The 26,095-nt window shown below is 32.8% G+C and overlaps 1 protein-coding gene across 4 annotated transcripts in view; it reads left to right on the top strand.

The window, feature by feature from the left end:
- LOC127183168 (kelch-like protein 29) overlaps positions 1-26,095 on the top strand; it is a 331,992-nt gene that overhangs the window by 239,144 nt on the left and 66,753 nt on the right. For all 4 annotated transcript variants that reach the window (XM_051139032.1, XM_051139031.1, XM_051139033.1 and 1 more), the window contains 2 exons: positions 617-876; positions 25,555-25,753. In XM_051139032.1, coding sequence (XP_050994989.1) covers positions 617-876; positions 25,555-25,753 — 459 coding nt within the window. The remainder of the gene's footprint in view (positions 1-616; positions 877-25,554; positions 25,754-26,095) is intronic.

The raw sequence follows: 26,095 nt of genomic DNA, 5'->3' as shown, positions 1-26,095 counted from the left end.
GAAATCATGCTAATATGCTGATTTTCTGCTGAAGGAATTTTAGAAAAGTTAGAAATGTCATTAGAAATGAAGTATAAATGTTTTACATGATGAACTAACTAACTTTTGAACAGAACTGTATATATTCATGTATAATATCACTAGTTTTTATATGAACAATCACATCTTTAGTATTTCACCACAGACGTGTACTTTAACTATTCTTATTATGAATTTCATATTTGAATTTGAAAGAGTCTCTTAAGAAAGCACTCAGACAGTGTCAGACTCATATTGAGCTCTTGCGGTGTAAAATAGGGCTCTCCACTTACAAAAAGACTCCTGCCTTGTTAAAAACGTGGACCTTTGCACCCGCTTGGTCAAATACCTTCAGATGTGACTCAGCGGGACTAAAGATGAGCTTCACCTTGCCATTCTAATCCGCAGGACAGTGTCCCAGCCCGCTGCTCTGAGCTCAATTGATTTGTTCTGTTGTTTGTCTCCGGAGCGCCTTAAGCAGGGGCCCTTCTCTGGAGCCTCCCAGATATACAGCACAGATAGCTTCGCTAGAGCCTCATCCCCTCGCTGCTGTGATCTTTTATGGATGTGAGCGTCTCTCTTGTTCTCTTCTCTTCAGAAAAGCAGCTGACTGCAGCAAACTGCCTGGGGGTTCTGGCCATGGCCGAGGCCATGTGCTGCACGGAGCTTCACAACATGGCCAAGGCCTTCGCTCTGCAGAACTTCCCCGACGTGGCGGGACAAGACGAGATCCTCAGCATCTCCAAAGAAGACCTCGTTAACTACCTGTCCAACGACAGCCTCAACACCAAGGCAGAGGAGCTGGTTTATGAGACCGTCATCAAGTGGATCAAGAAGGACCCAATCAGCAGAGTACAGGTGAGGAAGCTACTTCAGATCTGTGCCTTGACTAATTTTGTTCTCTAAAAATATCATTGGACCAAACTTTGGCTTCCAATCTTAAAGGGATAGTTCAGTGGGTAAGCGAACAGTTGATGGTAACTTCCATAGTGTAGGAAAATACCATAAAAGTCAATTGTTTGGTAACCAGCATTGTTCAGAATATCTTCTTTTATGTTTAACAGAAGAAAGATGTTCATGCTGGTTTAGAATGACATGTAAATGATGACAGAATTGTCATTATTGGGTGTACTATACCTTTAAATGAAACAATGGCTGACTTGCTTTTATGTCTTTCCAAATCCTGTTATTTTTTGGATGTGGAACACAAAATTCCTTTATGAATGACTTTTATTAGCTGGTTCTTTTTTAGCGAAGCAAAAACATAAAGGAGAACCATTGTAGTACAATTCTTGGATTAATGATTCTTCTGAACTGATTCGTTTTAGTGAATAGTGAACATACAGAGCAGTGAGTGTAGTGTGATTGCCGAATTAATAACTCTTATGAACTGGTTCTTTTTAGTGAATCAAATACATATAAGGTGTGTTCTGTGTTCACAAAGTCTGTCTCCAATTCCTGAACAAATGATTCTTTTGACCCAATTCTTTTTAGTGAGTCAGTCACATGCAACATACATGACTAATAAAGTCTGATTCCTGAACAGATGACTCTAATGAGCTGATTGTTTTTAGTGAATCAAATGAAATTGTGTATTCTGATGTCTGAACTAATGATTCTAATAATCTGGATATTTTAGTGATTCAAAAACATACAGCAGAACCATTGTAGGACAATACTTGGGTTAATGATTCTTACTATCTGATTCATTTTAGTAAATAGTGGACATATTGTCAGTGTAGTGTGATTACCAAATTAATGACTTATGTGAACTGATACTTTTTAGTGAATCAGAATCATATAAGGTGAACTCTGTAGTCTGATTCCTGAACAAATGATACTTATGAAGCATTACTTTTTGGTGAATCAATCAAAAACATACAACATGACCCATACCTGTATATTTTGGGTGAATCGATTCGAAATATAGCAAATATGAGTATGAAACAATTTTTAGTGATTCAAGAACACAAACTGTGAGTCTGATTCCTGAATACATGAATGTCTTCATTTCTCATTTCTGAACAAATAATTCTTTTGATCCAATCATAGTGAAATTGTGTATTCTGATATCCAAACAAATTATTTTTATGATCTGGTTCTTTTTAGTAAATCAAAATCATACAGCAGAATATTGTAGGACAATACTTGGATTAATGATTCTTATTATCTGATTCATTTTAGTAAATAGTGAACATACGGTCAGTGTAGTGTGGTTACCAAATTAATGACTCTTATGATCTGGTTCTTTTTAGTGAATCAGATACATATGAGGTGAACTGTGTAGTCTGATTCCTGGAGAAATTATACTTTTGAAGCATTACTTTTTGGTGAATCAATCAAAAACATTCAGCATGACCAATATAGTCTCAATCCTGTACGAATGACTCTTATTAGCTGATTCTTTTAAATGAATTTAAATCATTCAGCAGATGTAATTACGAAACTGTTATTTTTAGTGATTTAAGAACACAAACTGTTAGTCTGATTACTAAATAAATTAATGTCTCCAATGGTATGATTCCTTAACAAGTGACTCTTATGAGCCGATAGTTTTTTAGTGAATCAAAATCATAGTAAAACATAGTAAAAAAAACAAAAAACAAAAACATAGTAAAACACAGTAAAAAAAAAAAAAAAAAAAAGTATTCTGATACCCAAATTAATAATTCTTATAATCTGGTTCTTTTGAAATTTGTGAAATTTTTAGATGAATAATTCTTATTAGCTGATTCATTTTAGTGAATAGTGCGCATATGATGGTCAGTGTAGTGTGATTACCTAATTAAAGAACTGGTTCTTTTGGATGAATCAAATACATATAAGGTGAACCATGTAGTCTGATTTCTAGACAAATGATACTTATGAAGCATTAATTTTTGGTGAATCAATCAAAAACATACAGCCTGACCTAATGACTCTTATTAACTCTTATTAGTTCTTATTAAATGATTATTAGATGAAGTGAATCAAAATCATATAGCAGATTATTTATAACAGTTATTTTTAGTGATTCAAGAAGACAAACTGCAAGTCTGATTCCTGAGTAAATGAATGTCCCCAGTTTCTGACCAAATGATTCCTTTGAACTAATTCTTTTTAGTGAAAAAAATTCCTGATTTTTGAACTAATGCTTCTCTTTAAGCCATTTATTTTTAGTGAATAAAACATATAGTACTTTTAAGTATATCAGTCAAAACAAAGTGACCATTGTAGTCTGATTCCTCTGAATTACTGTTTAAGCCCCAAATGAATGACTTTTTAGTTCATAAATCAGAAAAGACTGTGTCCAATTCCTGAATAAATGACTGTTATGAAACCGTTATTTTTAGTGATTCCAAAACATCTGATTCCTGAATGAACAACTTTTATGAGTCATATATTCTTTTTATTGAATCATAAATGATTGTAATCCACAACTGAATGCCAGGCGGAGTTGTGTTTGTGACAATTTATTTGGAAATAAGCAAATCTAACCCCAGATGAATGACTCTTATGAATTTTAGTGACTCAACAACCAGCGCAGTCTGATAAAAACATTACCCGCTGTCATACTTGCCCATAACATCTATTTTTGACCGAGCATACAGGTATTTCAACGTTCATAAATTCCCAAATTCTGTTCTTAATCAATTTTTAGTGCCCGTTTTTCAAACCTGTTTTATTTAGCATTGTGACTGCTTTCTGTTTTGCCATTTTGTGTGAAAACTGAATTTTGCCTCTTTTTGTTGAGACACAGCAAGAGTTCATCCCCCCTGAAGTGCCTTTGTTTCTTTATGGATCAAAAGACCTGTCTGTGGTGGGCTAGACAATTCAATAGGGCTTCCACAAATCTCACTTCACATTGAAGAAGTTTTGGCTTCCTGGAGCCACGAGAACAAGAGGTCAACACCATTTTGCTGGCCTTGCACTTCTATTTCTGTTGCCCTGAAGAGTACATTCAGGCAAGTCGCAGCAAACATAAATAAGAGAGAGCGGAGCAGGGAAGCGTGCAGAGGCCGGGGGCCGAGATCAGATATTCAGTCGCCGTGTGGCATGACATTAGACCCTTTGGAGTACTGATGGGGTGCGGTGACTGTCTGAAATGGATGAGCCATGTGTGACAGTGCTGCTGCTTAAAAACCCCCTCATGCACCGCCACAAGTTTCTCACCGCTATAAAAACGGCCCGCGACTGCGCCAGAGTTCATAAACAACTCTAGAGCATTGAGGCACGGATGCATTTTTTACAATCTTACTCTCTCTTTTGAAATTTCACCCCGTTGCAGACTCCGATGGAAGCATTTTGATTGAATCCACTGACATTTCCTATGGACATATCGGCTGCAATTGTCACAGTTGATGCACAAACGCAAAGGCAAATGTTTGTTGTTGCCGAGAGCGTTTGGCGGTCAGAGATGGACGAGAGATGGGAATCGTTTTTGGCCGAAAGTATAGATAATGAAAAAATAACAACTTTTATGCTTCACGGTAAATTAGTGGTAAATTAGCGGTGCGTGTGTGGGCTGCGTGCAGCCGCCAGACCTCAGTGCGCAGTGATGTATGGATCTTTATTGTGCAATCCTTCACGCCGCTGCGCAATTTGCATTAGTTTATTACAGTGAGTCAACATGCTTTTTATGTGCTTGTAACACAAGGGCCCTTGCGTGAGCCGCTGGGGAAGGAGCAGAGCTTTAAATAGAGCCTCTTACGGCACACCTGGGACCGGCGCATGAGATTTGAACGATCAGCCCTGTCCTAATGTTAGCAAATGATCCTTACTTTGTCCTTGGTCCAGTAGTCATACGTCTAGATGGACTGGGTGATTTATGGTGCCGTGCGACTCGTTCCGATCTGGATTGGTGTGTGAGAAGAAATTGATTGAGAATAAGTCATTCAGAGGTATAAAAATACTTAACTGTGTGTTTTAACACTTGCCTAATGAGTGTGAAAGATCAGCCGGGTTTACTGAAGCATTCAAAACACAGATAGTCTCATGCAACCAGACTTACTATCAACATAAAAATGTGGTCCACTTTGCACATCATTCTGGCTGAAAATTGACACGGAGCCATCACACTACCAACCATTTAGACGTTTTATAAAACATTTCCCTCAATTTTTGGTGCGATGATTATAATATTTTAAGAGCTTTTTGTTTTGCCTGGTCCATTTGCTTGCAAAAATCCCATTTATTTCTTCCATCACGCAATTGATTTTTAACACTACACTGAGCTCTTGAGGTTGTTAATCGATGCTTCTGTTGAAGCCGTCATTATGCTTGATTTCTATTTTTATATCTCAATAACTTCTTTTTAAATTGTGTTTAGCTGTGCGGTTCCAAGTGAAGCCAACGCTACCCATGTATCATGAAGGGAAAGATATCAGGCAATCAGAGAATCATTCCCATGATGCATTGTGAATAATGTAATTGAATCAGACTCCCTGCTTCCTCAAATGGATTGTGCACTATATATACACTTTGAAATATATATTGAAAAGTTTGGGGTCAGTAAGTTTGAAGAATTTAATGCTTATTAAGCAAGGATGCTTTAAATTGATCAAAAGTAACAGTAAAGACATGTAAAATGTTATAAACGATTTATATTTCTAATGCTGTTATAATAGTAATAGTAAATGTTTGTGGAGCAGCAAATCAGCATATTAGAATGATTTCATGTAGATAGATAATAGATAGATAGATAGCTTGCAATGCTTGCAATGCTGATTCATCTTTTGAACTATTTATCTGTATATTCATCTATGGAAAACTGATTTTATTTATTTTATTTAGCTGATTGAATTTGTTTTTATTTCATTTTATGTTATTTTATGTTATTTTCAGATCCAAGTTGGCTTTAACAGAACACTGATTGAAATTATTATTTTTTATTTAATTTCATATTTTATTTATTTATTTATCTTATTTTATTTTATTTTATTTTTTTATATTTTATTTTATTTTACTTTATTTTTATTTTAAAATCCATGTTGAACAGAAAACTGACTGAAATCATTGTTTTTTAATTGTATTTAATTTTAAATGTTGTAATTTTATTTTATTTTATTTTATTTCATTTCATTTTCACCAAATTGGCTTTAACAGAAAACTGATTGAAATTATTTTTGGTTGCATTTTAATTTAATTTAATTTTATTTTATTTTCATCCAAGTTGGCTTTAACAGAAAACTGATTAAAATTATTTTTGGTTGCATTTTAATTTAATTTTATTTTATTTTATTTTACTTTATTTTCACATCCAAGTTGGCTTTAACAGAAAACTGATTAAAATGAAATTTTTGGTTGCATTTTTATTTTTTTTAAATTTTTGTTTTATTTATTTATTTATTTATTTATTTTAGATCGAATTTGGCCTTAACAGAAAACTGGTTGAAATTATTTTATTTTATTTTATTTTATTTTATTATTTTTTTTTTTTTTTTTTTTTTTCGTTTTATTTTATTTTATTTTATTTTCCGATCCAAGTTGGCTTTAACAGTGGGACAGTAACTGCTGCGCTCCATTGAACATGACTCACCCAATTTGAGTGCCTGCTTTCCTCCAAATCAAGTAATTACGGCAATCTGATTACTATCAGTAAATTACAATTACTGGGCAAACATTACATCAACCACTTAATATGCATAAGCTAGTCTGATGAAGTTTATAATGTGCCCCACCACTTTTCTCATTGTTTTTATGTTGGTTATAACGTGTGCGCCCTGATTCCCGGTAATTGTGCTTTTTTGTTCCGTCTCCAATATGCTTCAAGCGTTCTGAGCCTCAAACGAGAAAGCAAACTTCATAGTCTGACCTCCTCCAGTCACTCAAATATGATGTGCAAGCACAAAAAAAATCAGCTTTGATAAACCTTGCCCTCTGTGCCACGCCGTCCACCTGCCGGGAGCGAGCAGCAGTCACGCTGTCACTCAAACGCAGACTAAACTTCCCAAGATTGCTAACAGCACGGCTCTGGAGCCGCCAAAGATCAGGCCCTCGTCCTGCCGAGCCCTTTCTGCCTTGGCCACGACACGTCCGGAGTCCGGCCCGCACGCTTTCAATTAGAGACTTACAATCCTGCCAAGTCCTGCGCAGCAGAACCATTAAAGAAACGCCCCGGACGATTTCATACAGCACTTTATCGTGACCGGTGAGGCCGCCTGACAAAGAAGGTTGATTAATTGCATCTCCTTTGAGGAGAGAACTAATATGCAGCTGAAAAGAATGCTTAATGATGGTTTTTGCACAAGGGGGCAATCTGCATTCACCCTCGGCAGGGATATCTAATTCAGCAGTCAGAAAATAACAATGGCTGTAGCGCCGTTGATGCTCGGTCCTGGCAGACAGTACTCATTAGCTGCCGGGGTCATGTTTGACTTGAGGGCATGGAGGAGAATCTTCCTGCTTCAGCCTTTTAATGAGATCAGAACTTCTTGAATTTGCAGATGTTACTGACGACTTCAATTTCGTCCCAGTATAAAGACGTGCCGGCTGGACTATTACCCGTTCGCAATGACCATTTAGTCTAAATTAAAACTGTAAAGTAAATATATAACGGAGAAGAGCAGGAGTTTATTATCGTTCACAGATCAAATGTGCTCGGTGGTTATTGGTCTGCTTATTTTTATGTTATTGATCACTGCTTAATTTCACATCATAAAATAACTGGATGTTTCTGGCTCCGTCTACTATGCAAACGTACTCTAGAGTTTACAGTGCAAAGCATCAGTCGGTGATCAAACATGCTGTCCTAAATTCTTCATTATGTTGCACTGGGACTTTTGACTCATTTTAGTGATTAAGTTGGATGATTCACATACATGATTCACTTTCAAAAAATAATTCTCAAATGAATTTCTGGGCAGATATGCTGAATGAATCAGTGCACTACAATGTCCTGTTACAGCAAATAAGTAGCTTTTTAACCAAAAAAGATAGTGTTATAGTACTATTTTACTCTAAACTGCACATATATTGATTTTACTCAAAATAAGCTAATAGTTCTGCGTTGTATTGTAATTTATTATTCATTGGGCAATGCTTAATAGGATTGTTTGTTCGTTTGTTCATAAACTATTAGAAGAGTGTTCATTATGTTGAAATGGGAAGTTTGATTCATTTCAGTGAGTCAGTTCATTTGAATGATTCATATAAATCATTAGTTAAAAGCAAATTGCTAGTTCATTTCTGGGCAGATATCTACCCACTGTATACATATAGATGTCTTAAAGGTACAGTAGAAACAAAAACAGCCTGTAATCAGTGCTGGAGGAGCTTAAAGTGAGTATTTGAAGTTCTCAAGTTGCTATTTTGAAGTAGTAGTTACGCTACAAGTTGTACTGTAAGTGGTTTATTTGTATATTTATTTATTATCTGCCACAAATACAAAATTCAACCATACATTTTCTATCTCAGTTAGAATCTCAATAAGACAGTATTTCAATTACAGTTCAATTATCATTTGAATGGATCAATACACCAAAATGAATAAAACTTACCAAACAATGTTTGATTATTACTTAATTCTGCATGTAATGTTTTGCGTTCAATAGTGTGAAAACAGTGTTTTTCCTGTCCCAGTGCTGTTTTTTGGGGAAAACAGTAGCCTTTTAACTGGAAAAGATAGTATTATGGTACTGTTTTACAATAAAATTCAAATAGTGTATACTGATTTATTCAACATAAGCTAATAGTTTTACATTATACTGTCGTTTATTATTCATGTGGTGCTGCTTAATAGGGTTTGCTCGTTCAGTTGTTCATAAACTATTAGAAGATTGTTCATTATGTTGAACTGTGAAGTTTGATTCATTTCAGTTGAATGATTCAGATAAATCATCAGCAATTTGCCAGTAAATTTCTGGGCAGATATCTGTGTACTGTAAACATATAGACATCTTAAAGGTACAGTAAAAATAATAACCTAGAAATCAATCTGTTGTTCATTTTCATGTATCGTTTGAATGGATCTATACATCAAAATGAATCAAACTTCCCAAAGAATGTTTGATTATTACTTCATTTTGCATGTAATGTTTTGCATTTGTCAGATCGCTGTCGTCATGCTGACAACTGGTCAGCAGAGTAGTCTAATACCCAAACCCTGTTAACAGGAGGTCTTGTCTGGTACCCAAAATACCCAAAACACTATTAACAGTCTTCTATCAGCCAAGAAGTTGATATCGGAAAAACCAATGAAAGTGAAGAGCAGAAGCAGGAGACAAAGTAATGATGATAAAAAGGAGCAGAGTTTATTGAATGTCTCAATGCTCAGACTTTGTCTGAAGAACACAAATCCAACAAGTACTGTTATACCAAACTGATTCACAGCAACATCCCATAAACCTTGAGTTTCTATAAACATTCCTTGTATCTCTTATTCATGAAGTCAAACAGCACTTGAAACCACACAGTCGTAAGACTAAACAACAATAAAAACAATATATAAAAAAACAACTATAATAGAATATAAATGACTAATCAATTAATGAATCAATAAAATGAATATATAAATGACTCGTTTATTATAAATGATTATATGATTAAATTGAATAATAAAATGATTGAATGATTGTAAATGAATGAAGAATATATAAAAAGAAAGCAAAACACAACACAAATGTATGGTTGCTCTCGAGGCAAATCACACACAGTTTGCATTTGAGGATCGTCGGATCCTTCACATTAAATAGTGTTTTTTGGGGGAAAACAGTAGCTTTTTACCCGAAAAAGACAATATTATAATATTATTTCACAATAAACTTTAAAAGCATTGATTTTATTCACCGTAAGCAAATAGTTTTGCATTAGACTGTCATTTATTACTCATTTGGTGATGCTTAATAGAGTTGTCCATTCAGTTGTTTGTTTGATTCATTTCAGTGAGTCAGTTCAGAGTTCATTTGAATGATTCATATAAATCATCAGTTAAAAGCAGTATACCAGTTCATTTCTGGGCAGATATTTGTGTACTGTAAGCATATAGATGTAAAGATAAAGGTCAAACTTACCTAGAATGTTTGATCATTACTTAATTTTACCATGCGTGTAATGTTTTGCATTTAATACAGTGGGAAAACAGTGTTTTGTCATATTACAGGGCTTCTTTTTGGAAATAATATAGGTTTTTTATTGAAAAAGGCAGTATTATAATGTTATTTTATTTCAAATATAAGCCAATAGTTGAATTATTGAAACTGAACTATTATTTATGGTTAATTTGACAATGCTTAGTGGAATCCTTTGTTTGTTCATACTTTTTAATGAATAAGTTGGATAATTCATAGAAATGAATCAATTTTAAAAAATGATTCAACCGTTTCTAGACAGATATCTCTGCGTGCTGTATACTGTACATATAAACATCTTAAAGGTATAGTAGAAACAAAAACAGCCTGTACTACAATAAAAAAAAATATTTGAAGTTGTCAAGTTGCTGTTTTGAAAATGTTATAAAATGTGATATATTTTATTATAATTTAGTTTACTTTCAATTTCAGTTAGAATTGAATTAGATTTTTAAGTTACTAATAAAACTAAAAACCCTAATTTGAGTTAAAACACAGTGAGGAACTGCAGTATTTCATATGCTAAATATTTCATTACAAGAAAGAAGCACAAAGGAATAAATCTGTGAACTGTTTTTGAACTGGTTCATTTACACTACATAATTAATTTGAGCAAATCAATGCACTAAAATGAATCTCATTTCCCAAAGCATGTTTATTACTTTAGTTTGCTGTGTAAATGCAATACATTCATGTTACAATGCTAAATTTTAGTTTTAGTAACCCTAGACCACACAACCAGTCATGAGGGTCATTTTTTTATTTATCTACATAAATAAGCTTTCCACTGATGTATGGTTTGTTAGGAGAGGACAATATTTGGCCAAAATTCAACTATATGAAAATCTGGAATCTGAGGGTGCAAGAAAAAATCTAAATATTGAGAAAATTGCCTTTAAAGTTGTCCAGATGAAGTTCTTAACAATGCATATTACTAATCAAACATGAAGTTTTGATATCTTCATGGAACATGATCTTAATATCCTAATGATTTTGGCATAAAAAATCACTTTGACCCATACAATATATTGTTGGCTATTGCTACAAATATACTGCTTACGACTGGTTTTGTGGTCCAAGGTCACATTTTACTATTTTAATTACCATAAGCCAATAGTTTCACATTGTAATATCATTTTTAATTTAGCTGGCAATGCTTAATGCAATGGTTCATTCATTCATACCTCTTTTTTGTGCTTGGATTCAGGGTCATAAATCTCAGCGCTTGTTGATTTGGTTCATGTCTTAGAACTACTTATTAAAGGCATTTTTGAGATGCCTGCAGTGTGAAGGAAATGAATGAGAAAAATGCTTGAGGAACCAAGACTGCTGAGAAAACGGCCAGCCACTGTTGCGCTTTATTGAGACGGTGAGTCAGCTTCGGCTCCTGTGCATACGTCTCTGTTGTGTTCGCTCTTTCAAAAGCTGAAAGCCAGGCCAGCTGAATCTCGCTTCAGTGCGCACCGAGTTTTCCCTCTCTTTGCTTGTGTTTCTCTCGGTCTCTCTCAGGAAGGGATACCCCCCGGCTGAACTCCTCTGTTTGGTGTGTGAGAGAATATTTCAGTGGCTCATTTCTTTCTGCCTGGCTGATGTTATATTTAAGGGAGACTAAATAAAGTTTCTCCATGCTCTGTATCTTCTGCATAAAAACAACATGAGGCCTCTCGCACACATTTGCTCTGTTTCTAAACCTGAACTGCCTGTTGAGGCAGTGTTTTGAGACAACAGAAGTGCGCTTCAGACTCAAAGGCTTTTGGAAAACTATTGTATCGCCTCTTAAGATACCTTGTTTTGGCCAAATCATATGTACACTGCAACAACAGCAACAAAAAAAGAAATTCCCTCCACAGTATTCAAAACATTCTAAACACAGTATTCTTGAACATTCTAAACATTCTAAATTCAAGATACATTTACTCGAGGAGCAAAATACTCCTCTTAATTAAGCATTGGTTGAAATTGGCTTTCGTGAGTTGCTTTGGAGAAATGCGTCTGCTAAATGCAAAACGTAAAATTACATGATAACACAAAGTTCTGCAATGAAACTCTAGATGGCGCAGTTCGATAGGTTCTAACTCAGTCTGACATTATGACATCATTATTCACATGACAGCTGATTGGTTCCTTTCATATCAGCAGCCAATGAGCTTGCTGCTTAACATTCAAATACTTGGCTAGTGCTTGCTGTAGCAGTTGCAGTGCGCTTCAGAAACCCTCCACCTTCCCCAGCTCCACCTGTCTAGATCTGCTATGGCGTGATTTCATGTGCTGTATGTTATATATGGGGGTTATTTATGTATGTTATATGTGCAGCAGCAGTATTTCTTACATGCTAACAGCAGCATGTCTATGGATGCATTGCCAGTAGCAAGTCTCAGTACTTTAATCTACATTGCCATGTATATTACCATGCTAAACTTTCCAAAAGGTGTCATGAAAGAAATGCAAGTCTTGCTGTCTGAAAAAAATGATACTGATTTAGTCTCTTTATGCTTGAAATAAGAAATATATGCCAATAGGGTAACAAAAAAATAAACCTAGTATAAAGTGGAAATAAAGTCACTTAATTTTGATGCATTCTTTGGAAGACAAAGCTTGTTTCCTTATGTAATTTTGCTTCTCAAGTCATTTTATCTTGGTTTACGAATGTGAGATATTTGTACTAGAAAACAAGACAGAAACATAAGATTTATTAATCAATTTATTAATTTTCCAGAACTAATTCGTACGTATATGTATTAGAAAACATTTGGGAAAAATATAATTTTTATTATCTATTATTATATTATTATTATTTTTGAGAATAAAATGTTAATTTATATTTTAATGTAATACATCCTAGCTCATCTTTAATTCGCAGACTTTTTATTTAGGCATAAAGTTACTTCATTTTAATTCATCCCCCTCGTTATTTTACATCATTTTGCTTCTCGTGTAATTGTATTTTGATGTAAGAATGTTTAGATATTTGTGCTGGAAAACAAGACAAAAATGCTGACGAAGAAAATATTGCTTTGCAGTGTTTCACTCATTACAAAGAATGTCTTTAGAATTAATATTCGAAAATATTTGTTTACAGATATTATTTTGATAAAATGTTCATTTATATTAAATATATGTGGAATATAATTAGAATAATTTTCTTCTTTTACGGTGTAAAATGACTTAGTTTTGATGCATTTTTCAGAAAAACAAGCCTTATGTTATTAACAAGACTTGTAAATTTGCTTCTCAAATAATTGTCTTGATTTAAAAATATTTAGATATTCATACTAGAAAAAGACAAAAATGTGTCTGAAGTGTGTCCTTCAGTGAGAAGAAAACAAGCTCAAGTGAAAATCCAGTATTGCAGACAAAGTGGAAAGAATGTTGATAATGTTTTTTATTTATTTATTTATTTTTTCTTTTTCATTTAAATACTGAAAAGAAGAGATGCACAAGTTCTATACAAGTGCTGTATCTGTTCTAACGGATCAGACTTACGGTTTTCCTAAAAGTTAAAATCCCATAGACTTACATTAACGGAACGTTCAAATGAGCCAAGACTATTCAAACGGTCAAAACTCCCATAATCCCTTGAGATTTAATCAAACTTCCTGCTAATCATGCTAGTAACAGAGCAGCAACATGCTAGTAATTTGCTAATCATGTTAGAAACATGCAAGCAACATGATAATCATGTTAGAATCATGCTAGCAACGTGCTAGTAACTTGCTAATAATGCTAGAATCATACTAACATGCTTGTAACTTGTAATCATGCTAACAACATGCTAGCAACACGTTAAACATACTAGCACCATGCTAGTAACATGCTGATCACAATAAAATCATGCTAGCAACATGCAAATGATGTTAACAGCATGCTAGTAACATGCTAATCATGATGAAATCATGCTAGCAGCATGCTAATCATGCTAGTAACAGAACAGCAACATGCTAGTAATTTGCTAATCGTGTTAGAAACATGCAAGCACCACAATCATGCTAGAATCATGCTAGCAACATGCTAGTAACTTGCTAATAATGCTAGAAGCATACTAACATGCTTGTAACTTGCTAACAACTTGTTAGCAACATGTTAAACATACTAGCGCCATGCTAGTAACATGCTGATCACAATAAAATCATGCTTTAAACATGCAAGTAACATGTCAGTCATGCTAAAATCATGCTAGCAACATGCTGATAACTCAAATGATGCTAACAACATGCTAGTAACATGCTAATCATGATAAAACCATGCTAGCAACATGTTAATAACATGCTAATCATGCTAGAATCATGTTAACATGCTAGCAACATGCTTGTAACATGTTAATCATGCTAAAAACATGCTAGCAACATCACTGTAAAAAACTATTTGTTGAGTCAACTTAAAATAATTTGTTACCCGGCTGCCTTAAAATTTTAAGTTCAGTCAACTCAAAAAAAAAAGTTTATTCAACTTGAAATGTTAAGTTAGACTAAGTGACAGCTTAGATATTTGAGTTGATTCAACCTAAAAAGTTTAAGGCAGCTGTGTTACTTACCCAGCTTTAAAGTTTAAGAAACACAAATATCTAAGTTGTCACTTAGTATAACTTAACATTTAAGTTGACTAAACTTATTTGAGTTGACTGAACTGAACTGTAACAAATTATTTTAAGCTGACTCAACAAATTGTTTTTTGTTTTTTACAGTGTATCTAATCTTTAAAACTACTAACCTTCAAACGTTTAGCTTTTAAATTTTTTTAGCTTTTAAATTTTTTTAAACTTCCTCCTTAGAAAAGGTTCTTTTTATGATATAGAATGGTACTTCTATGACATCATTGTCAAAACCTCCTTTTGGAAGCTTTATTTTTCAGAGTGTAGTATTTGTGCAGGCTGTGTATTTTTTTGCTGATTTGAGTATAGCAGCTTGAATTAGAATCAATAGTCATGTCTCATGTGGAGTGCTGTTTGTGTGGTGCACAGAGTTGCTGCCAATTTAAAGAGTTTCAAATCAGTCATTTATGAGCTTCCATGGTTGTTAGGATGTTGTCTAGATAGGCAGCTCACTAGGTTTCGGAACAGAGCGATAGTCACCCAGATGCAGCTTCCTGCTGCCCAGCAGACTGCAGGAAGTGGAAAATGCTCCATGTGCGCTTCTTGTCACCGTACGCCCCCCAGCAGGCTCACACCTCGACTCTGTCATTGTGGCCCAGCGTGCCGTCAGACTGATTAGCCCTGACGTGCAGCACTGTGTGTGTTGTGCTTTGATGCGTTCACTTCTTTTGTCTCTGTGGTTCGGATGGTTTTCAAGCTGGTGTTGCGTATGCAGGTTTAATGTGGCCGTTGAGGTGTGTAAGTATTGTGTCTGCGACGGGAAGGTGAGATACCATGCTATGTCTCTCCGGTAAGCCAATACCTCTTGCATATTGAATGAGTCGAGCGAATGCATAAAACTTCCTTAAGTGCTGCGGTGTGGAGGTGGAAATTTGCTGCTTCGATCTCTGCGAGGAGTAAGAGATGAGCGATCACCGTTGTGCCCTTAAGCAAGACACTTAACCTCTCTGTTAACAAGTGAACTGCAAGTCATTTCAGATGAAAGGGTCTGTCAATTGACTTTTGAAAGAAGCTGTGCATTTTGACCATGCACTGTGTTCACGTTCCAGAAGTGTGCATTGTTAGGTAGACAGTTTATATTACAATATTGATATAAGATTTAAGAATGTGAGATATTTCTACTAGAAAACTACTGAAAAATGCTGTAAGATTATTATTATTATTATTATTATTATTATTATTATTATTTAAAAAAGACTATTATGTGAGTGTCTGTATGTGTGTATGTGTATGTATATGTATATATATATATATATATATATATATATATATATATATATATATATACACATATACATATGTGTATATATACATATATATATATGTATATACAGATATATATACATATATATATATATATATATATATATATATATATATATATATATATATATATATATATATATATATATATCTATATATATATACACACACACACACACACACACAACCACTAATAAAATCTTTATAAAATATAAATATTTACATAGGATAAGTCTTGCTTATATATTATATTATATTATATATGCTTGCTTATATAATATATAATATATTATATCATTCATTTTAAATGTCAGTTTTGGATATTTATATTAATAAACAATTTTATATCTAGATAATAAAAATATATCCAGGATACATATATATAAATTACATTGAAATATATTTAAAATGTGAAAAATATATTAATAAAATAAAATATAAATAAAATAAAATATTTTGTATATGTTTTATGAGTAATGTTTCTACTTTATTCATACACATACTACTTTATTCATACACACAAAAAAAAAAAAAATATATATATATATATATATATATATATATAAATTCTGCTTTTTACTATAAATTATATAATCATTTTTAATTATATTATAATAATAATATATTCTATATAATAATAGAATAATATTCTACCAAAATGTTTATATTTTAAATTGACAACACTTATATTTGTACGTGTGTGTGTGTGTGTGTGTGTGTGTATGTGTGTATATATATATATATATATATATATATATATATATATATATATATATATATATTTAAAACATATATAAATATATATAGAAATATCATATATTTAAAACATGTACAAATAAAGTAGAAAGATCACTAATTTTAAATATATATATATATATATATATATATATATATATATATATAACATTTTCCATTTATATATACATATTTTTTAATGAAATACATTTTTGATATGTTTCATATACATATTTTAATTAATGTATCAAATATTTAAATAAAATGTTCATTTCTATATTTTGGAAATACTTATTCATAATATTTATTTTTTATTTATACAACAGTTTGTAAGTGTATATATGCTTGTATTTGATAATGAAATATATATTTTTAATATTTAGAACAAATTATAGATTCAGATGTCTAGATTCTGCGTTTTCTAGAATACAGTGATTTGAATACTGATTTTTCAAGCTAAATCTTAAAGAATTAAGACAATATTAAGAATCGTTAATGAAATATTTTAAAATGTTCGTTTACATTATAATATTTATATTTTCTAAAGATTTTATTAACTTATGTATAAGATAACATGCAATATCATGTGTATGCGATATCTTTATGCAGTGATTATAGATTTTACATTCTGATTCATATATATCCCGACTTATTTCTAGATTTGAATTACTTGCATTATTTTTAAAAATACAAATGTACTTTTTAATTATTGGAAAAATATGTTTGATAATAAAAAGTAAATTTGTGTTTTTACAACATTTATATTTACAGTATACAAGTTTTGTGTGTTTATAATATAATATTGGAAAATATTGGAACAATACATATTTGAATAAATAATAGTTTAAAAGATATGAAATCTTCACAGATTTAATAAACATTTTTAATATGAATTTTGAATAAATTCACATTTTGTCATATTTATAAATATGAACAATAGTCTTAATTGCTGTTTCTGCTGCTGAGAGCACGTCGTGTGATCTCCATTCTCGTCATGCATGCATCTGGAACACGGGCCCGTCACCCTTACGCACGTCCCTTTCTCTCTGCGGTGATCAACACCTGACAATTACATTAGAGGAGCAGAAGGGCCCTCTGTCCCCGGAGGTCCTGGATGACAGAAGGGAAATGCGCTAACGGCATGCCTAGACACGAAGACAAATAGCTCTACGAGCCGTCAGAGAGCGGATAGGGACTTTGCGGGCCGCTCCGGGAGCCCGAGGTGTGTGAATTAGAGCTGATTCACGGATGCGACCCTGACACGCCCTCCCGATGAAGTCCGTCAGGCAGAACCCAAACGGCACAGCGTGTCACATCCCTTTAGCATTGATTTAATGCGCAGGAGATTGGCGTCGTTAAGCTCATTGACAAATTGAGCCTAGCATTGGAAGGAGTCTAAGCACAAGGTGCCGGTTACATGAATATAAATGAGGCAGAGGATACGGGATGTGTGGGAGAGCGGCTGTGTGCAGCTAATGCCCTTAGCGTGAGTCTCCCTGTGCTGTTTATGGCTGAATAATTCACACAGCCGCATGATGGGTGCACTTCCAAAGCAGTGTGTGCCGGGTTAGAGGTCAGACAGGGTAAAAGAGCTGAAAAAAAAGGCCTTCTAATTCAATGGGCTTACAACTTCTCACAAATCTAGCTGGAGCTGCAGTGCACAAACACTTAAAATGCATTGCTATGATATTATGTCTGTTAGTAAAGGGAGACAGATCTGTCATGTTTAGTCCAAAAATTTGTTTAGAGAGTTTTATTTATATAATATTGTAAAGCTGTGACATAAAATAGTTAAAACAAATAAATAAATGTAAATAAATGTATATCAGTTTAAGAGGCCTTTTATTGTATATTGACATAAATAACCTGTATAATTACATAAATAATCCGCATAATACAGTGTATTAATAATAATGTTTATTTAAAAAAAAAAAGTTAAAATATTGTATTGTAATTTTTACAAATTACGTTTTTAAAATTAATTTTCTGTTTTATATATGTAAATTTGTGATGTGTTTGTTAAAATGTAAACAAATTATGAACAATTATTATTAAAAAGTTATATTAAGTATTAAAAAGTTATTAAAACGTGTTTTATTATTAAAAATTAATTGTTATATAAATATATCACATTACAAACATAATTGTTAAATAATATAATTGTTCTAAAATGTATAATAAAATTGTATATATATGTATGTGTGTGTGTGTGTGTGTGTGTGTGTGTACTTGTTTTTGCTACATTGTGGGGACCAAATGTCCCCACAAGGATAGTAAAACCTGAAATTTTTGATCATTTAAAAAATGATTAAAAATAGTAAATGATGTTTATCTGAAAGTGTAACGATGCAAACATGTTTTCTGTGAGGGGTAGGTTTAGGGTTAGGGTTGGGTTAGGGGATAGACAATATCATTTGGTCAGTATAAAATCTATAGAAGTCTATGGAAAGTCCCCACAATTCACAAAAACAAACGTGTGTGTGTGTGTGTATAAAATTAGTAATTCTCCTTTTTTTTTTTTATATACTTTTAATATTTGTAATATTTAAACAAACTTTTAACATGTTGCATTAATATAAAATAACATTGATTTTTTTTTTAGTAAGTTGTAAACTAATTGTATGTTATTATTAAAAAATAAAGTAATATATTAATATGTCTCATTTAAGTAATATGAAATAAAATATAGTAATATATTATTTCATGTCTAAAATATAGAATAAAATTATTAAAAACAAATATAGTATTTAAAATAATAAAATATTATATATATATATATATATATATATATTTATATATATTTATATATATATATATATATATATATATAAATAGTTTATATATGGTTTATTAATATAAAATAATATTTATTACATTTAATACATTTTACAATTGAATTATTTTTTATTGTAATGTATTATTTTAAAAATAAAGTAATATGTAAATATATATATCACATTTATATAATACGTAATAAAATATTGTAGTATAATATTACATGTATAAAATATAGAATAAAATTGTAATATACAGATATATATTTAAAGTTGTATTTAAATTCATTTGTAATTCTCTACTTTTTAAAATTATTTTAATATTTTGAATATTTGAACAGTTTTTTAACATGTATTCATATAAAATAATATTTAATGATATTTAATGAATTGTAGTCATTTTATTATTATAAATTTATATATAAATATATCTCATATATATAATATGTAATAAAATTGTTCTTAAGATTGTAATATTATTCATTATATAATTATTATTATTATTATTATTATCATTATTATTGTTTACTTAATAAGGTCTACTTATGAACTCTAAATGAACGCTGTACTGCAAACCTTTTTCTTTTTTTTAAGAAGTTGTATTTTCTCTGACTGACATTTTATGTGGATCTCAGGGTTTCCGTCCCCTTTAAAGGCTGGTGTCTACATTGCGATGTGGATCACAGTGGAATTCTTCATCTTAGTTTAATCTGAGTTCGTGATTTCTTTCCTCCGTTGCGTTTTTCATCCTTCAGGGTGAAATCTGTCACCGCCGAGCCGCTGCTGCTTCTTTCGTTTCTTCTGGAGGGTTGCATATTTTATCACTATCATTTAATCGCCTGGCGCAAGACAGAAACCTACGAGCACCAGTAACGTGTTTAGTTGTTTAGATTTATGAGCTGGAGCTCAGTCCCCCCCCCCTCGTCTGGTCCCGGCGGCCGGGTCGAGCCGGGAGCTCGTGATTATTTTCTCTAACCAGTCCAAAGCGGTTTGGCTGGGTCGGTTAAACCCGTACGCTGGCAAGAGTGCGGCGAGGGGGAAGGGAGCGGCGCCGTGGGAGCGTCCGTCTGCCGTGACATTATTTTAGATCAGATCCTCGCTGGGATCAGGCCAGTTCTGCCGTTCCCTAATCCCTGATCTCACAGTCGGGATGCAGGAACACTTCAACGTTATGTGATCCTGTCGGGAGGGACATATGCTAAACCGAGCGTGCCGGTTATTATATCAGTATGCAAACGATGCGCATATGACGTGTAAACACTGAGCAATTAACATGCCATAAAGGTGGAAGTCTTGCCAGTGCGCTGAGGTAAACCAAAAAAGTTCAGATTCGGCACACATTTTGGAGGGGTTTAGCCAAGTACGTGTAAAGCCGTGTGGAGAGCTGGCACACGGGTCTGAAATCTCTCTCGGGTCGCTGCGTGCGTCTGGCCTCTTGCCTTCTATTGTTTGGGGAACAAGCTTGCTAAACAAACAGTTTTTCCTTAGGGATGCTGGGTAAGGGATGTCAAGGGATTTTTTATATATATAAATATATACAGTATATATATAAATATATTATATTTTAATATTTAATGTGGGTTAAATTAATATTGATTAAATAGCCACCTAGTAAATAAATAAATACATAAATGAATATTACTTATATTGTCATTTATGTATAATAGCTTGATTTGTTGTTCACAGTATAGCTGAATTTAATGTGCATTTTTAAATATAATATTTTAAAATAAATAAATAAATAAATAATAATAATATAAATACCTAGCCAAAGGTTTATGTATTTATTTATTTATTTTTTAGGTTAGTTGGCTATTAAACTAACGTTTGTTCACAATAATACTCTTAAGTTTATTTAAGTTTAAGTTTATTATTGGTTAAATAGCCAACTAACCTAATAAATACATAAATAAATAATAATTATAAAGTTAATTATTTATATTATATGTGATAATATAATCATATAAATATTTATTTTATTTATATTAATTAATATATTAGTTAATTAATAATAATATTATTTGTAATATGCTATTATTGTTGATAATGCTTTGTAAGTAAATACATAAATAAATACTAATTATATTGTTAATTGTTTATATAATAATATACATTTTTATTATATTTATATTTTTTATTAATAATATTATTTCTAATATTTTGTTGTTCACAATATAACTAGATTTAATGTGAATTGTGATGTATTTTTTATGGTTTGTTTTGTTTGTTTTTTATTAAATAACCAACTATGTAGATATTTATTTATTTACATTAATACTCTTAAGTTTATTTAGGTTTAAGTTTAATATTGGTTAAATAGCCAACTGAATAATTAATTACTAAAATAAATATAATGTTTACTAAATTACAAAAAATAAATATGTATATTTATTTATACAATAATATAATTCTATACATTTTTATTATATTTGTATTATTAATTAATCATATTACTATTTATAATTTGTTGTGCACAATGTGCATTGTGATTTATTTTATGCTTTTTTAATAATGTTTATTTTGAAATAAATAAAGTAGTAATAGTGGTAAAAGTTATCTTTCTTTTTTCTTTATTTCTCCGTTTAAAATACAATAACTTCAATATTAACCAATAACTGATATGGTGCCAGTTATGTCTATTCAATATTTTTAGGCTTCTGTTGTAGTTAATGCAGCCTTTCTAACTTCTTGCCAATAATGAATGCAGTAATTTAATGTTTAATGTAATAAAATTTACAGCCGTAATTGAAATTACGGATAGATTTCAAAAAAGAAGCCTTAGCATTAGGATACATGGATGTGTTCTCCTGGGTGATTTTGACCTTCAGCCTCTACTTACTTTTCACAATCCATTAAATTCCCAGTAGATAAAATTACGTCTCGTCCTACATTTTTATTCTTATTGAATATGCACTTTCACTACAAAATGTTGCCTTTAATGAGGAATGGCTAGTAAGAGTTCTTTGTCAAGGTCAGATCAGGTAAAATCTCTCTCCACGTCTCGCTCTGAGAGACAGCAGAAGCCCAGGTGTTCACGCCGGCCGTGTCAGTGTTTCTTACGGATGTTTACGTAATGTGTTGTGAGCTCAGAGGTGACGGGGTCGGGTTGGCTGCTGTCCCTGTCAGCTCGTGTTTACAGCGTTTAACGCTGACGTGAGCAAAACGCCCCACTGAGGATGACTCTCAACAAACACGCATGCCATGGATAGTCCTCAGGTTGAATGCTTTTAAAAGAAGTCTCTAATGGTCACAACGACTGCAAGTAATAGATCCAGTCTTTAGTGTCACATGATCCTTCAGAAATCATTCTTATATGCTGATTTGCTGCTCAAGAAACATTTCTAATTATTAAAGATGTTTACAGTTGTGCTGATTAATATTTTTCCCAAGATTCTTTGATGAATAGAAAGTTAACTTATTTGAAATAGAACTTACTTGTAACATTATAAATATCTTTACTGTCACTTTTGATACATTTATTTCATTCTTGCTGAATGAAAATATTATTTTTTTCACAATTAAAAAAAAAAAATCTTACAGACCCCAAATTTTTGTCTCATTGTACTGTACAGTTGAGGTCAAAAGTTTACATCCCTCTTTCAGAATATGCAAAATGTTAATTATTTTACCAAAATAAGAGGGAAGATATTTCACATAAAAGATGTTTACATATAGTCAACAAGAGAAAATAATAGTTGCATTTATAAAAATGACCCTGTTCAAAAGTTTACATACAGTTGATTCTTAATACTGTGTTGTTACCTGAATGATCCACAACTGTGTTTTTTTGTTTAGTGATAGTTGTTCACGAGTCCCCTGTTTGTCGTGAACAGTTAAACCCAAATTATTTTTTTTTTTTTTTAGCATTTTTGTGTATTTGAACCCTTTCCAACAATGACTGTATGATTTTGAGATCCATCTTTTCACACTGAGGACAACTGAGGGACTCATATGCAACTATTACAGAAGGTTCAAACATTCACTGATGCTCCTGAAGGGAAAACGATGAATTAAGAGCCAGGGGGTGAAAACTTTTAAACAGACTGGAGATGTGTACATTTTTCTTATTTTTATTTAGTACTGCCCTTCAGAGGCTACGGAAGTTAGTTACATGTTTCCCAGAAGGCAAAATAAGTTAAATTACCCTTACATGGAATTCGCCGTTTAGCGCTGCCATGTTTCTATAGTAGCCCTGAACAGACAAACTGCTCTACAGAGCGCATTTCATCAGTAAGTTGTTCTACTTCTGCGTTGGTGTTTTTAGAGGCCGCTCGTGTCGTCACTAAGTTGAATGCACACAAAGAATAGTAGTGGTAGCATTAGTAAGTCAGTAGTGTTTGTCTGGTAGAAGAAAGAAGAGAAATTGAGAAAAAAATACATTAGAACAAATGCAGGATCACGCATATTATGCACAAGAAGAACAGACAGAGCATTAGTCTTTGCCAGTTAAAAAAAAAAAAAAACTTGGAAGGCGTTGATGCAAGAGAACTGTTTTCAAAGCCACACCGAAGTTACCTGTTTTCTGCTGGACCGGTAAGTTAGTCCAGCTTTAGAAATAATGTAGCTGTAAGTCCCACCCCTGTCCAGTTAGTGGCGAGTGAACTCAAGTCTGGCAGCAGAGCAGGGGATCCAGAACAAAAATTAAACTGTCACGAATGTTTTCCTATTCGTTTGATTACGCACAGGCAAGTACACAGAAGCTACATCAATCTATCACGCCACATTAAAGAGCACCAAAACGGTATTTATTTCCGAATTTCTAAATGAAATTAACAGAATTTGAAATCTGAGACTTTGTTTCATATAAAAAAAAAAAACAAAGCACAGAGCTCAGTCTATTATGATTTGTTTTTTTTAACCCAGGCATAGCGTGCTTGTTGTTTTTAAACACTGCGCTGTCGTCCTGTTAATGTCTGCTGCTAACGCTATCTCACTGTCAGATTAAATGCCTTGAACCAGCTAGCTTTTCTCTAATCTTACCTTATACTAACTAAAGTCAGCGAATAAAACTGCGATAATGATAAACAAGTAACAGTAATATTTGCAATAACATATGGGTTTTCTGAATAATTAGGTAAATATAATTCCTTGATTTACCTTTGTACAGAAACCTCATCGCTTGATTGGCTATGGTGAGTGGGGGACTGGTTGCAATTCGACTATTCATCACTAGATGCCTCTAAAAATTACACACTGCACCTTTAAGAATCAAGTGTATGTAAACTTCTGAACGGGGTCATTTTTATAAATTTAGCTATTATTTTCTCTTGTGGACTATATGTAAACATCTTTTACGTTAAATATCTTCTTCAGGTCAGTACTAAATAACCAGTAACATGCATTTTGTATGATCCGTTTTATTTTGGTAAAATAATTAACATTTTGCAGATTCTAATGACTCACTCACTCACTGATTCAATCTGAGCTGTTCTTAACTTGTATATTGAACTGCAAGTGGTTACTTTTGTCAGGTCTAACACAGAATGAAGTAGGAACTGTTACAAAGTCTCATACTAATAGCTTGTGAGACTAGTATAGATACTGACATCTTGTAGGTGGCAGTAAATGTCCTTATGAGTAAGTGACTGAGTCATTCATTCATTCATTCGATTCATTCAAACTGCTGATTCATTCACCAATGAAGTAAATGGATCTTTATGAATAGGCCACTGAATCATTGGTTCACCCGGTTGATTCAAAACGCAGAATAATTCAGAAACTAATCACTGTTGTGTGTTTTGGAAATGCACAAAAAGTCTGCTGTGGCTTTATCAATTATGTTTTTGTTGGCAAATTGGAGCAAAAAGAGACAGTATTGTAGCCTATGTAAAATGTAACATAATATTAACTTTTTGTTTACTAAACTGTTGTTTAAAATTACATTTGCACAAGATGACGTACAGGTCTAGGGCGGGTGCAGTAATTGCATTTTAATCACATTATTTTTCTATCTAATTAATTACACATGCTAAAATGACAGCCAGTAGGACTTTTATTCACTCATCATGTACTAAAAGAATCGTTAAGTGTAATTGAATCAGAATCTTTTCATTAGTAACACCAGAGTTAACTCTGATTGAAATCACATGATGAATATATTTCTCTCTTTCTGTCTTTCTCTCTCTCACAGCACGTATCTGAGTTGCTGGCCGTCGTTAGACTTCCATTCATTCATCCCAGTTACCTGCTGAACGTGGTGGACAATGAGGAGCTGATTAAATCATCCGAGGCATGCCGAGATCTGGTCAACGAGGCCAAGCGCTACCACATGCTGCCTCACGCACGGCAGGAGATGCAGACGCCCAGGACGCGGCCGAGACTCTCCGCAGGTCAGTCGCACGATTGTAACCTTTCACGTTCTAATTCTCATCTGTCTTTCAATCGTCTCACGTTACTGTAGCCAGAGCTTTGACTGGACTGCAGAAGGTCTGTTTCACACTGCAGCTTATTCTGGCTCAAGAACCAGCCGCTTACAGGAAGAGACCGTCTGCCTGAGATATATAGCGATCAATCACAGTTTTTGTTTTTATGAGCCGTGTAGGAGCAGGTTAGTCTGAAATAGACGATACCACAATATGTTGTAGTTTTTCAACAGAGTTTTCAGAAATGCATCACAATATGGAGGTTAAATGGGTCGTGAATGCTGTTGGTGATGTTGAAACTCAACAAAT

Source organism: Labeo rohita, chromosome 20, assembly GCF_022985175.1.
Source record: "Labeo rohita strain BAU-BD-2019 chromosome 20, IGBB_LRoh.1.0, whole genome shotgun sequence".
Taxonomy (NCBI): Eukaryota; Metazoa; Chordata; class Actinopteri; order Cypriniformes; family Cyprinidae; genus Labeo; species Labeo rohita.
Note: the sequence above shows the minus strand (reverse complement) of the source record. Positions and strands in the feature narration are given on the sequence as shown.